At 46.0% G+C, this 13,389-nt stretch overlaps 1 protein-coding gene across 1 annotated transcript in view; it reads left to right on the forward strand.

The window, feature by feature from the left end:
- Positions 1–3,198: 3,198 nt before the first annotated feature.
- The window catches only part of OSBPL5 (oxysterol binding protein like 5), a 77,745-nt gene continuing 67,554 nt past the window's right edge, over positions 3,199–13,389 (forward strand). The window contains exon 1 of the mRNA XM_026078913.1: positions 3,199–3,279. Within this exon, the coding sequence (XP_025934698.1) occupies positions 3,238–3,279 (42 nt within the window). The 5' untranslated portion in view covers positions 3,199–3,237. The remainder of the gene's footprint in view (positions 3,280–13,389) is intronic.

Here is a 13,389-nt window from a genome sequence, read left to right on the forward strand (position 1 = left end):
TCTCTCTCTCTCTCTCTCTCTCTCTCTCTCTCTTTCTCTCTCTTTCCCTCTCTCTCTCTCTCTCTCTCTCTCAAAAAACCCCATGTGATCTCTAGCCCTCAGCATGCCAGGGCCAGGCCACAGGTGAGGGCAGAAGAGGCCTGGTGGGAAGGTACGTCCCTTGCCCGAGTTGCAAGCGTGTCCATGGCTCATCCTGGACCTGCTGCCAGGTGAGCTGGGTGCAGTGCAGGGTCCCGAGCCCCTTCAGCGGTGGGGTGGGAAGCTGGACTGAGAGCTCGCAGCTCAGCCAGGTTTGGGTACCTTTTCACAGAAGCAGCGCTAGGCTGAACTTTTAAGTCCCTGGTCCCAAATGGAGGGGTTCAGTACTAAAGGTTTCCAAGGGAAGGTCTCTGCAACTGCTAGCACGCAAAAAAACACTGTTTCTACTCATTTATAGAAATCACTGAATATCTTTGGTTGAAATATCCTTTAAACAAACCCTGAGGCAAGTGACTGAGATGGCAAACTTCAGCACAAATAGTTGAAGTTCAGGGAAGTTGTGAGTAGCAGTTCTCTACTGGAAAGTCTTGGCTAACCTTAAATATAAGCTGTGCTAGTGACGTTAATAGGTTTGGTGTCTGTCACTGCTTGTGGCACTCTTGTTCTCAGTGTAAATAAATGAGCGTTAGGAAAAAACATGGAACTGTAAGGATGATAAATTACTGGAAAAAAAGGCTGTGGGGGGGAAATGGTTTTGCAGTTTTCCTCACTAGAGGTCTTCAAGAGCAAGCTGGAGAAATACCTACCAGGCGTGAGCTAGGCATACCTGATCCTGCTTTGGGGAGGGGCGCGGGGGAAAAAATGGATTATAGAAGTCTTTGAGATCTTTCAGCCTGGGATGGAAGGGTTACATTCGTGATAGAATAACTGTTTCACGTATCTTACTTGCGTCTTTTTCTCACTTCTACATAATGAATGTTGTCTTAAGTAGTAATTTGCTTCTCTTACAGCCCCTTATTAAAAAGGCACCAAAACTACAGCTAATTGGCCCTTCCTGCCCAGCGCAGTGAGCGACGCAGCTTGGGAAAGCCCAGCCAGCGGCCCGTGCCGTGCTGAGCGTCCTTGCAGCTGCGTGTGTGTATTGGCGCACAAACTGTGTTGTGCCAACATGGAGCAGGGCGGAGATCGCCTGGTCCCGCTTGAACGCTTCCTCCAGAAGTGTACTGAGTGCTGTTTGTTGCCATGTTCCCGCCATGTGGAAATCTTCTGGGACAGCTGCATCTGCAGGATAATCTCTGGTGTCCAGGGACAGGTTTTGGTTGCGTGAGGATTAAGGTAGCAATTAGCCAAGTGCTGTACAGTCAAAGGGAGAGACAGTGGTGTTGCTCTTGGATCACATCTTGCTTTTATACTTCGTGGAAGCAAAAGTCACAGCAGTGCATTTCTCAAAAATTACATTCTTGCCTGCTGTACCAAATTCTGCACCAGGTCATGAACTACCAATCTTGAAAACCTCCAAGTCTGGGATTTTTTTCTCCAGATGCTTCCATTTGTGCATGAGGCTGCCACAAGCAGCTGCAGCCTGTCTGGGGAGAGGGCAACTCAGCCTTGGCCCAGGTGCGTGCCCTTAGTGTCCCTTTGGTGGTAGAAGGGTGCTTTAAGCAGCTCTTTGGTAGTTATCCTTTGTATAGCCAGAAATAGTGCTCCCTTCCTGAAAAGGGTACCTGGGAGGAGCGGACAGGAGCTTCAGTGGGCATCGCCACTCCCTACCTTTAGGCGTCTGTAAGTGCCAGTGCTAAGAGCTGAGAGTTATTAGTGTCCTGCTAACAGAGGCTGCTGCTTTGAATCACTCTTGGGAGGAGCCTCTCTCCTCCCACTGACCTCAGAGAGACTCATTTCTTAATTTAGGGGCCTTACTTTGGCACCAGAAGTCGGACAGCATAAATGCAAGGAGCAGCCTGGCATAGGAGGAGAGCGCTGCTAGAACACACACACCTACCAGACTGGCAATTCCCTGGAGTTTACTGCAGGTGGGGTGTAATTTAGGGCAACCACAAGGCTGCTGTAAACTACTGTGGGGTTGAATTTGCTGTTGGCTATTATCAAAATTAAGGGCTGATGTTCTGGTGCGCACCTGGATTTATTCGCAGTGTATGGGTGTTAATACTGCTTGTCCTCTTGGGTCCTGTCCACTCTAAGCAGATGTCTCCTCAGAAAGCCCAGGTGTGGTTTTCCCAGCGTTGTGGTCTCTCTGCGGGCTGGAGCAATGGTCTTTGCTCCCCAGTTCTCCTGTGGCTGGAGTTGTGCGTCGGGCTTTGCGCAGCAGAAAGCCAGAAGAAAGGTGGGGCAGGATTTGGGCTTCTGCTTGTTTCCCATCTGTTCTCTTCTCACTGCTATTCCTCCAGGCGTGAGATACCTCCCGAGTCTGACCTGTTTCACTTCGTTTTTCAGTTTAATGGGTTTTTCCCCTCACCCTGAGGAGATCTATACTCTCACTTCTGTTGGTGAACAGAGCAGCCTGGGACGTGATTTGCCAGCGACAAGCAGGGTGAGTGTTAAGAAAAGGCCCCTTGGAGATGCCTCTGTCATGCAGGATTTGACCGTTTCAGACAGGAAAAGTAAAGCTGGGAAATGAAGAGCAGAGCTGCTGGCAAGCCTTAGCTTGTCTTTGCTTGGAAAGCCTACCGCGTTTGGAAAATAATGGTGAGGAATCACAACGTGCCTGGCTGTCTGAGTGCCGAACATGCCTTGGAAAAAGGCGTTCCTCTTCCAAATGAAGAGTTTCTGCACCAGGTTGTCAGTTCTGGAGTAACTCGTCATGCAGACTAGTCTGACAGTACATTGGGGCTTCTTGTAAGATCCGAAACCCAGTTTATTTATGTGCTGCCCAACAGGCACAGTGAAAGTCCCCACCCTATGTGTTCATGCAGTTAAACATGGAAGAGAAAGCAGAAATGCAAATGTGGGGTTTTTCTTTAACTCCCAGTCCAGTGCTGTATCCACAAGATCATCAGATCTGCATGACTAAATGACGAGATGCCGCACACGTGGTCTCTTAGATATTCAGAGTCAGCCCTGAGCAAGCCAGCTGACCCTTCAGTCACGCTTACGCTTAAGATGTTCTGGTGCGGAGAGCGCTGCAGTGCCCAGAACGAAGCTTGGAGAGAAGCAGAAGTAGGAGATGTTTTCTCCTTATGTTAGAAAGTTAGTGCTTGTTTTGTTTTTTGAGCTCATGTTACTTCTGGAAACATCAGTACTATGGTGCTGGTAATAAATTTGGGGAGTGTTGCTGGATTTCAAGTAAGTGTTCAAATGCTTACTTTTTACTGGACAGTAATAGGCTAATAAGAGATACATTTAGAGTAATACAGGCAAAAAAAGTTGTTTTCCTCCAAGTGCTGGCATTAATCACTTCGACAGCTACTTAAGAGTGCTGTAAAGCTTGTGGGCATTTACACAGAAAACTTTTTTCTGCTGTCGGAGTACCCTTGGGAAGTATGCATGTGGGTGGGCAAGTGGGCTGCTTAGGACAGGACCTGCTCGTTGCATGGCGCGAGGACACCAGGACGCATCAGCTCCAAGGTGGGTTGTTAACATGCCAAATACCCAGTTTAGATGTTACAGGCTCATCAGCAAATGCTGACCTCTGTGGCAGGCTGTCATGTGTTCAACTGACCTCTGTGCATATCTGTCACTTAAATCATGTAAAAGCAGAGCAGAGAGAATTGTGTTCCTTGCTTGCTTAAAAACACTGAACCCATGCTATATACAAGGTAAAAAGCCACTTTTTCCTTTTGTCGGTACAAGTCTTTTTAAAGATAAAGCAGAACTAAGATATGAGTCAGCTCCCTACACACGGTCGGACTCATCTCTGCAATAATAGAAGGCCGTCTCTTTGTGATAACCAGCAAGAAAYGGTTTTTTTCACCTTTGCCCACTGTGAACAGTCCCTTGCTCATCATAACCGCTCATTCAGATCAGACTGTTTGTGGAGTATGGCGTTACTCACTGTGTGGGAGATTACCGGAGATCGGTCCATATTAAACAACTTTTGTATTGCGCTAGGGTGTTTCAAAGGGGATCACCTCGTGTACTCAGGGAATACTTGCAAAACCTGCTGTGAAAGAACCTTGGTTTCAGCGGAGCGGTGCCCAGCTGTGGCGGCTGGGAGCCACCTCTGCTATGAGCTGTGCATGTGCTCAGGCTGTCCTGAAGAGGAAACCCCGGCGCAGTGTGGTCCTGGCTTTTACCAGGGTAGGGTCAGAGCCCTGAGGCTTTGTGAAAATATTGATATATTCATCGTGATGCATTTTGCTGCTTTTGTTGAAATGCAGTATCTACGCTGGAGCYAATGAAGGCTAAACGACAGGCTGCTGGGTGGCATCTCCGGTCCCTGACGCTGTGTTCTCTTTGGAAGAAGCTCTGTTTATAATTTTTGCTCAACTCAATGAAGAGGTCTAGTTTTGTTAGCTCCTGCAGTGTTGGTTTGAACTGAGTGGTCTTTTTTTTAATATATATATWTTTTTTTTCTTTTTTCCTGCGAGCAAAGTTGCTGTGAAATTTTTTTCTGCTTTGATAAAAGCGAGCTTGATGCACAAACTTGGTGAGATGCCAAGATGTGTTTTTTTGAAGCCAGAGTTCTGATTTGAGCGAAGGTCGTGTAAGGACAGTGAAAATCCTAGCAGGGGTTTCATTTAAGACCAGATGCTTGTAGTCCTTATGTTCCTGATGCCAGTCTCTGGATCAAAGAGGAGCTGTTGCCAGCTGAGTAGCTGAAGGTGCTTGTGTGGTGCTCTCGGATGGAGACCAGAGTGTTAAGAATAACAAGCTGCTTGAATTAGCAGAAGTTTAGTTTTTTGGGGGAGAATGAACACTTGATGTTCTTCATGTCCACCTAGAGTGGCTCATGGTGCAGAAATTTCCTATTTTAGTTTCCTAGCAGAAGCTGTGAATGGACATTAAGCACTTGTGGAGGATAAATTTTGCAGTTGTGATGGGTTTTGATCATTTGATTTTACCACTTCAAAGTTACCTTGTAATGTGTGTGCGCAAGGTAAACTGTGCTTCTCCACCCCATAAGCTAAACCATGCTATTACCTTGCTGATGAAATGGCAGTGATCTTTTCTTATTTATAAGAGGAAAACTTTGACATGTGAAATCCAGAGGCAGTAGCTTGGATTTTGTGATGCTTTTTATGCATGGAAGTATAGTGCTAAACTTTATTCTTGTGCTTTTTTTTTCTTTTGTTGCAGGCAGTGCATCCTCATAGATGATCTTCTATCTTTTTCTCCTGTGCAGGATTTTTTTAGTGTGAGTTGTCTGCCTGTTGGTCACTTGCTATCATTTTGCACAAAGGTGGACTCCCTGCATCGGCAGGCATGGTGGTGGGGGTATAAATCTTTTCCAGTGAGAGTATTTGGAAATATCAGTCAAGATAGCGCATCTTGCCACTGGCGTGTGCCGTTGCTCAGCCCTCCTGGGAGGGAGGCGAGGGCCGCGGTGGCGCAGGTCGGCTCGTCCTGCTCGCTGGGCGTTCATTTTGTGCGAGAGGAAATACTGCAGCAGGCTCTCTGCTAAACACGAAAGGACAAGGTGTAAAAGGCCCTGCTGGCATCCAAGTTTTTCATCCTTGTTTCCCATTGCATATGGCTCCATTATTGAGTTTCTTACCATTGCTGTAACATACTTTTCTTTTTGGGAGCTGTTTTGAATGCAAAAACTTGTCGAGCTGAAAACCGTAAAGCAAAGGGCTTCACAACCACAGAGCAAAACAGGAGGTTTCTGGTTCTGCTTTCGCGTGGCTGGATTCAAAGTTGGAGGCTGATGCATCAGGCATCTAATATGCAGTCTTAGGGTCCTGGCTTCGTTTTAAGATAAAATACACAACATGTGTCTGGGTAAAAGGCCACAGTGAAAACAAGAGTGCTGGAAGGAATGAGTCTGTTTGCTTTCTATGGGTGTTCCTTCCTTTCCGGTTCAGTGAAACTCTATATCCTCATGCAGCTCCAATCAATAAACTCATCTTTAAGCAATCACAGTTAATGCAAATTAAGTGTGATGGGCAGTTTAGTGTGAATGCCCAGTACATTTGTCTAGTCAGCACTGGCTGGGCTGAAAGAACAGACCATTGAACAGATTATTGGCTGAATCTGCAGGACATGTCTTTTAAAGTGTACGGAAGTATTGAAATCATGGTAGGAGGCATCAAAACAACTTCTCTCTGCCATGTTCTGTGATAAGAAGATGCCAGGTTTTGCACATTGCAAGCTACATTTCTGAAGGGTCAGGTAAATACCCTATTGCTGGTACTTGTCAAATCTGAATAAACCTTACCAAGAAAAGCTTTCTTGGGCCATTTCATCCTCAGTGGCCCTACTTCTTACCCAAAGTCCTCTGTAAAGAAATCCTTGGAACAAAACATGTTGGGCCTGAGCACTAACTGTGGATCTGAAAGTGGCCCAGGGGCTTTCCGTGGAGCGAAGCACGGGAGCACGCGCTCGCCTTTACCGAAGGGAGGCAGCAAGTAGCTCTTGCTTTCCAGACTGAAAGCTGTGGATGGAATCACTATATTTGCAAATGAGTGACTGGATTAGGACCAAAACTCTTTGGGGAAACAGTGTTGTATGGAGGCAACTTGGCGCTAATGAGGAGGCAATGTCATATTTTAATATACAGCGTTTGTTCATTCTCCCTTCTCAGTGATGGAAGTCAGTTGGAGTTCAGCTCTTGCATGTTTAGGTGAAGAAGAAAAATAATTTTCTCTGTCCCTTCTGCTGACTTTTTCCCACGGTATATGTAAGACTTGTGGGTAAAAATTCCAAAACTGCTTCAGCTGGTTAGGGACTCGAAATGTCAAATGATTCCAGTCCTATGATACTTTATTCTTCATAGGGCAAAATCTTTCCCGGGCAGATTTGCAGCCTGCCTTCCAGCAAAGGCTTCTGCTTGCAGTTTTTGCCTATTGAGATAAATAGAGGAAGAAAAGAAAAAAAACAAAACAAAATGCTGCTGTTTGGCGTCGTGGCAGTCCCTCAAGCTAACTGGGCAGCGAGCACAAATCCTGTCTCAGCTACATCAGGTCATTTGGGAATATCATTACAATAGCGTGCGTTACACAGCACTGTTTCCTCAGGGTTTGAGCCCTGGAAAACCATCTTTTGCTGGACGCTCACCAAGTTGTTAATGAGGAGTTTGGAAGCAGCAATCAGATGTGGCAAAATTTATAAACACACGTTAACTATCTCCAGGCTTGCTTTCTTCCCGCACTGGAGGACCTAATTGCGTATTTGGGAAAAGGTTTGTTTTCTCCTAACAGATGCCAAAAGGCCCAGACCTACCCATCCTTTCTAGCAGGCTTATTTCTTATAGCTGCATTCCCAGGAACAGGCACTAAGCATGTGAAAAAAGTATTTCCAAGGTTAGCTGGTTAGCCAGAAACATCCTGAGATGAGTAATTTGCCTAAAGGGACGGATGGTGAATATACCTGCATTGCTCTCCTCGGTTGTCCCCCTCGCTGCTGTCGGATGCTCTCTGCCTTCTGTTATTTTCTGCACATCTTCGTGGCTCCTGGGATCCCGATTCCTTTGAGCTGCAGGAAACACTGGCTGTAATTCTCCCTTTTTAATAGGGTCTCTTTAAGTATGTCTGTGAATCTGCAGAGCAGCACTTCTCTGATCTGATCCTTTTATTGCTGCTAGTGCATAACACCTTTCGTTGTCTCGCTTTTCTATGCTGTTATTGCAGTGTTTTGGTGGAATGGCTGCGAAGGCTGGGAAGGTATGGTGCTCCTGAAAGCCAGCTCCACAGTGAAACRGAGAAACATCGCGTGCGGGAATAGTGGTGGTGGCGGGGAAGTTTCTGTGGTACATGATAGACGTTAACACCATGAATTAGCCAAGTCGTGGCTTACTCCTCTTTCAGAGGACTGTGTTCGCGGCACAGACCACGGTCTCCTTTTGAGACCTGGTCATGGGATTGGTGGTTTTTTTAGTTCTATTATGCTTCGGAAGTGAGAGTGCCGTGATTGAGAGGCTCCTTTCTCTACATAGGCTAAATGGGTGACAGTGGCAGCTTTGGTGAAAGCAGCATCCCATCAAACATGATTTGGTACTCTAAATAACCCACTTCTACTAATATTACCAAGATTAGTATTAATTTGTAAACAGGCAGGTGACATTTAGGAGAAAACATTCTTTAGCACCCGTAGGACTGTTGGCATGGCATGCTAAGAGAGGGTTGGTGTATCTGCAGCCTGCTCCCTGTGACCCGTGGCTCCTTGGAGAGCGAAGGCATTGGGGAAGCCAAGGGCTTCTCCATGAGAGCATGGACACTCCTGGAGTTGCTCCTTCTCCCAGCCAGAGCCCCCGGCATTTGTTCTACCAGGCACCTGGGGCCGCATTACGATTTGGGACCCGCTTAATGCCCCACTATGACACCCACTTAATGTATAGGAGAGCCTTGGGATGAATATATGGAATTAATTAAGGAAATAGCAGGAGGTATGGCTGCCTTATTAGTAAAGCCGCTGGCATAAGCTGTAGAATCATCTTAAACCATAGCAATAAAAGCATGTATTTTCTGGAAACTTGCAGTCTTAGTTTCTCTCCTTTTTTTGTATAGAGTGATAGGGAACTGTTTAAGACAGGGCCCAGTTCATGGAGCATGAAGAATCTTGGAGGTGGTTTAAGAAAACGGGTAAGTTAAGCAATTGTTTAAAAAAACTAACTTTAGTTTGCAAATAGCATAAGAAGGTTCAGCATAAAGGATATCATAAGAACATTTGAGAACAGCTACTTAGCAAAAAGCTTTATCCTGCCCCAAATTCTGGATATAACATGGTTTAACCTGCTAGTTACTAAAACCCAAGACTGGCAGTGTTGTTCCTAAACATGCAGCTGTGAAAATGTGCAGTTAATGGGGAGTTTGGGAGCTGTGAGAAAGCGTGGCCAGGGCTGCACCAGAGAGCAGTTCCTCCTCTGCTTCTCAGTTAATGGCAAAGCGGAGCTGTAGAGCCCGTCACCTTTCCTTCATGCAAATATGTGCATTCAGTGATCACAAAAAAATGCAAAGCCCAGACCTCTTTTGCCTCAGCGGTATTTCAAGAGGATTTCAGGTCTAAAAAAAAAAAAAAAATCCCAGGGGAGTCTCTCGGCAGTGGCTGCCCGGCCGGGGAGGGTTTCGGGCCGCCTGCTGGCGCGTGATTCGGGTGGATTTGAAGGGAAGAGGTGTGCCTTTTTTTCCAGGAAACCGAAAGGCACAAAGGGAGCTGCCTTTGGGCCTTTGCTGCTGCTTTGGTGGTAGGAAGAAGCTGCGTTTTATGTTCCTCGGGCATTGTCTGCAGCCAAATAAATCGTGCCCAGAGGAAAAGGCCTGGTGCAGACTCGGAGGCGGGAGAGTGCTAAGATTTTCCTGGATGGGTTAGCAAGCCCTTCCTGATTTGCAGTGTCCTTGACAGCAGCTTTGCTACCGCAGCATGAGCACAACCTCGTTGCATAAATGCAGGCTCCAGCTCGCTTGTCTTATAAATTAAGCCATTGATTTGTTGCAGACATGAAAAGTTAGAGGGATTTCAAGTGTGAGTCTGCTGTAAGACATGGTTTTGCACAATTCCCCGAGTAGTTTGTAAGCACAAAGCTGCGTGTGCTACTACACATTTTTCTAACAGCGTTTAATAGGAGTCATTCTTGCTGCTGGCTTTTTTTTTTTTTTTTTTTTGAAGATCAAGATGCTTTTCCTGCTTTTTTGAAAGGCAAACAGTCTCCCCAAACTTGCGAAGAAAACCACATGCCATAAACTTGGGGACCCGAATGTGCTTTCCAAGGACATAAAGGAAGGTAGAAACAGGACCTAAGAGAAAGGAACAACGGGAATGCAAACACCCGGCACATGGAAAAACACTTTCAAGCAAGTCTAAGATCAAGAAACCTGAACTGTCAAGCGCAGACGGTGATGTTTAGGCATACATTTTAATCTGTGTTTGTACAGTGCTTTGAAGGTGTAAAGTGCCTCAGAAATGCAAGCTTCTTATTGCTGTCATCTTAATTTTCCGTCATTTTGAGTATCAGTTATTCATGAGAAATCAGTGCAACAAGTGGGAGTTCTTCCAAAGCTTTTTAGTTCATATTGCTTTCAGTCATGTAAGACCAGATGTCTCAGAGGATCCTTATCTGCTGCAAAAACATACAGGTCGCTACATAACAATACACAGAAAGACACAGGCTGATACACCACAGCTGGTGAAGTCAGCAGATGAGATATATATATATATATATATATATATATTATTATTTTCAAGACTCTCCCTTCGGTGCGAGGTGGGGAGAACAAGGGCCAGGGCAGAGCGCATGCTGCAGAGCAAACAGCCTTAGGAGCGAACTTGGGCTGAGACTGTTTTGTGCCTGTTACTCAATTTAACAATATTGGGGAAAACCCACAAAGGGAAAGCATGTGGATGTTTTTCAGGATCTGAATGATACCCAAAGGAGCGGCTGTAATTAAGCGTCCTTGCCTACTGAAATATGTGTACGATTGCTATGGGATACTGTAACTAGCAACATCTATCTGTCTATTTTTAAAGCTAAAGCAATAAGGCTGTGCTAGCGTATCCTATGTCTGCGCGTGGGCTTGGCAAACACCCTCTGCACGCCTTTGGGAACGATGCTTTTACCATTCCCAGCTGGATCGGCTGAGAGATGGGTTTGTCTGAGCCCTTTGCAGAATGCACCGAACGATTTCCACGCTTTCCGCGCACAGTTGCGAAGATTTGCTTTATTCCTTAACAGATTAATTACAGACAAGCGTGCACAATATTTTTTTCCTGTTTGCGCAGTGATTCTGTGTGCCAAGAAGCCGCTAAAAAGAAGCAGAAAGAGTGGGAGAGATTATATGCGGCGGGAATAGTCTGCCACAGAGCTGCAGATTATTTATTGCTGGCTGGCTTTGATAAGTAACTCCAGCTGGCTCTGATTTTCTCAGTGCTGCCCTGTTGCTTTGATCAGCAATGAAACTGTTAACAGTGCTGACAATTAAATTACTGTCGGTGGGCATTACTGGCCGAACTCCCCGAGATGAATGGTGGCAGCTCGCACCTGGCGAGGCTATTGCTGCAGGTTTTCTTCCATCACGCCACTGCGCTGGATCACCTGGTACCTGTTTTGAGCGTTTTCTTCCCCAGTGGCCGCTGTTAGAGAGCGGTGGGCTCCCGGGCGTGTGGGAAGCRTGCTGAGATCAATGTCCTTTCCTCCCCCTTCCCCAAGAGCTGCCCCTGTCAGCTGGTGGGAATTGGGTTTATAAGCACCTAAATACCCACTTTGCGTTTCTGTTCGCCTGCTCAAAAATGCAGGCGCTCAGCTCCCTTGAGGCTTTAGGCTGCAGAAAAGCTACGCTGGCAGCGGCGCCCTGTGTTTAGCTTCATCCTTGGACGTTTTCAGGATGTTGGTCTGATACAATGTGGTCGGCCTTTTTACTGCCCTCTGCGGCTAAACAACGCGGGCAAATGCTCACCCACCCAAAGGGAAGGAATCGGCTAGGTATAAACCGGAATTATGAGCGAGAGCCCGCGTGAAGATGCCTTCTCCTTGCGTTGTTATTCATAGCAATTGGTTTCAACTGCTGGTAATTTTATTCAGCTAAAACTCTCAGCCTCCTGATTCCGCCCTGTGTATGTATTGCTCGTAGAGTAGGAGTTTTGCTACCAAATATTACTATTTCAAGATGAGAAGCAAATTCTCTACAAAATGAGGTCTTGCCTATGTAAGCAAGTTGCACTGCTTTTAACTGCAGTTCTGTAGGACTGATGTAACCCTCCCTGGTGCCAATTCAGCTATACCAGTATGAACGTGCTCGCACCAGTGWAGCTTGTTCTCCTGTGGGAAAGGAGAACAAGCTATTCCAGTATAGCGCACTTTTATTTGGCTGTGACTGCATCCACGCTTTAGTTGCATTGGCAGAATTATATCAATAAATATTACTTTAAATTTAACATAAGTGAACCAGTACAAAGTCATGTCTAGAACAAGTCTTGGTCTGCAGGCTGCCTCAGCAGCTCCTTGACAAGCCAGTTTTCAATATGCCGTGTGCCTTCATGATCTTGTCTTTGTGATTGAAGTTGTAGTGGAAGGATTTAGCATTACTTTGCCTGCCAACGTGATTTGCAATTAAGAAACGAAGACTTGGCTGGTATGTTGACTGTGAAGTCAGGACACTAGTTTTAAATAAGATACAGAAGACTTCATTCATTTTCAGTCTGGTTGTTGGTCTTTGTCTTCATTTGCAGTGTATTGGTGTTATAAGGGGGCCATGGCAGAGATGCAAATTACAGTAATACTTGCTTGAAAATGCCTTTAAGCTGTCAGGGAAATATAGAGGTGCTTAGCAGCATTGGAAATTAGGGCCCCGAAAAGCCATTTACACCAGTGAAAAGCAAGTGCCTAGCAGCTGCGAAATGCTTGGCATTTGTACCTGCGGTCATCTGCATCAGTGCAGGGCAGACCTGAAGTCAGCAGGCAACACAAGGGGAGAAACTTAAAAAAAAAAAAAAAAAAAACCTGATCATATACTGTAATTTCCAAATATCATGGTTTATTGATGGGCTTTTCCCAGTGCAGCTGCTAATCTAGCTGATCAGGGTCCTAACTAAAGCTTCTAGGGTTTTTTTCTATCACAGAATGAATAAAGCTATACGACCCTTTTTGTCTGCAAGAGCAGAGGTTATTTTAGGGCAGTTTTTTTAGGCTTGGTTTTCACTGTTTCACTCTGCCGGTACCCAGCACGGTCTGCTGCTCCATTTGCAAACATGTTCGGGTCCGAGGGGCTGCTTGGGACAGAAACCTAATATGCTTTTTGGCACAGGGACGATGATTTACTACGTGTTTGTACAGCTCCTAGCACTCTGGGTGCTGTGCTGGCTGATTGCTAATTGCTAGGCGATAGTATTTATCACTGATAGCTGGTAATAGCAGTGCGAATTCGTGCCCTGTAGGGGAATTTGGTATGGGTGCACAGCCTGGGATAGTAAGGGTTTTGTACCTTTTAGAGGCACTAAAAAGTTGGCAACTGACCCTCTAGCCTTTTGCCATTTTAAGTGCTTCCTTAATTCATTTAGGTGGTACTTGTTTATTCCTTCCCATGTTGCCATCCCAGGCCTTTCGGATCCTTYCCATCTGGGCTCCTGTCTTTATAAACCCCTCTGAGGTTGGAGCTTTGGAGCCTGCCATTGCAATACGACCAGATTGTCCCCAAAAAGCCCCGTCGGCTCTGGTCACCGCCACTCATTGCAGGTCTCTAAGGTTGCCTCCCTCTTGGCCCAGGGTGCCTGTCTGGCGCTCTCGACCGGGAAGCAGCACCACCCTGTTAAAGAGACCCCCAAATGTCCCCAATTCAAAGTGTTTTCATTTGCCATGGTTCATTT

Source organism: Apteryx rowi, unplaced genomic scaffold (assembly GCF_003343035.1).
Source record: "Apteryx rowi isolate R43461 unplaced genomic scaffold, aptRow1 scaffold_49, whole genome shotgun sequence".
In the NCBI taxonomy this organism is placed as follows: Eukaryota; Metazoa; Chordata; class Aves; order Apterygiformes; family Apterygidae; genus Apteryx; species Apteryx rowi.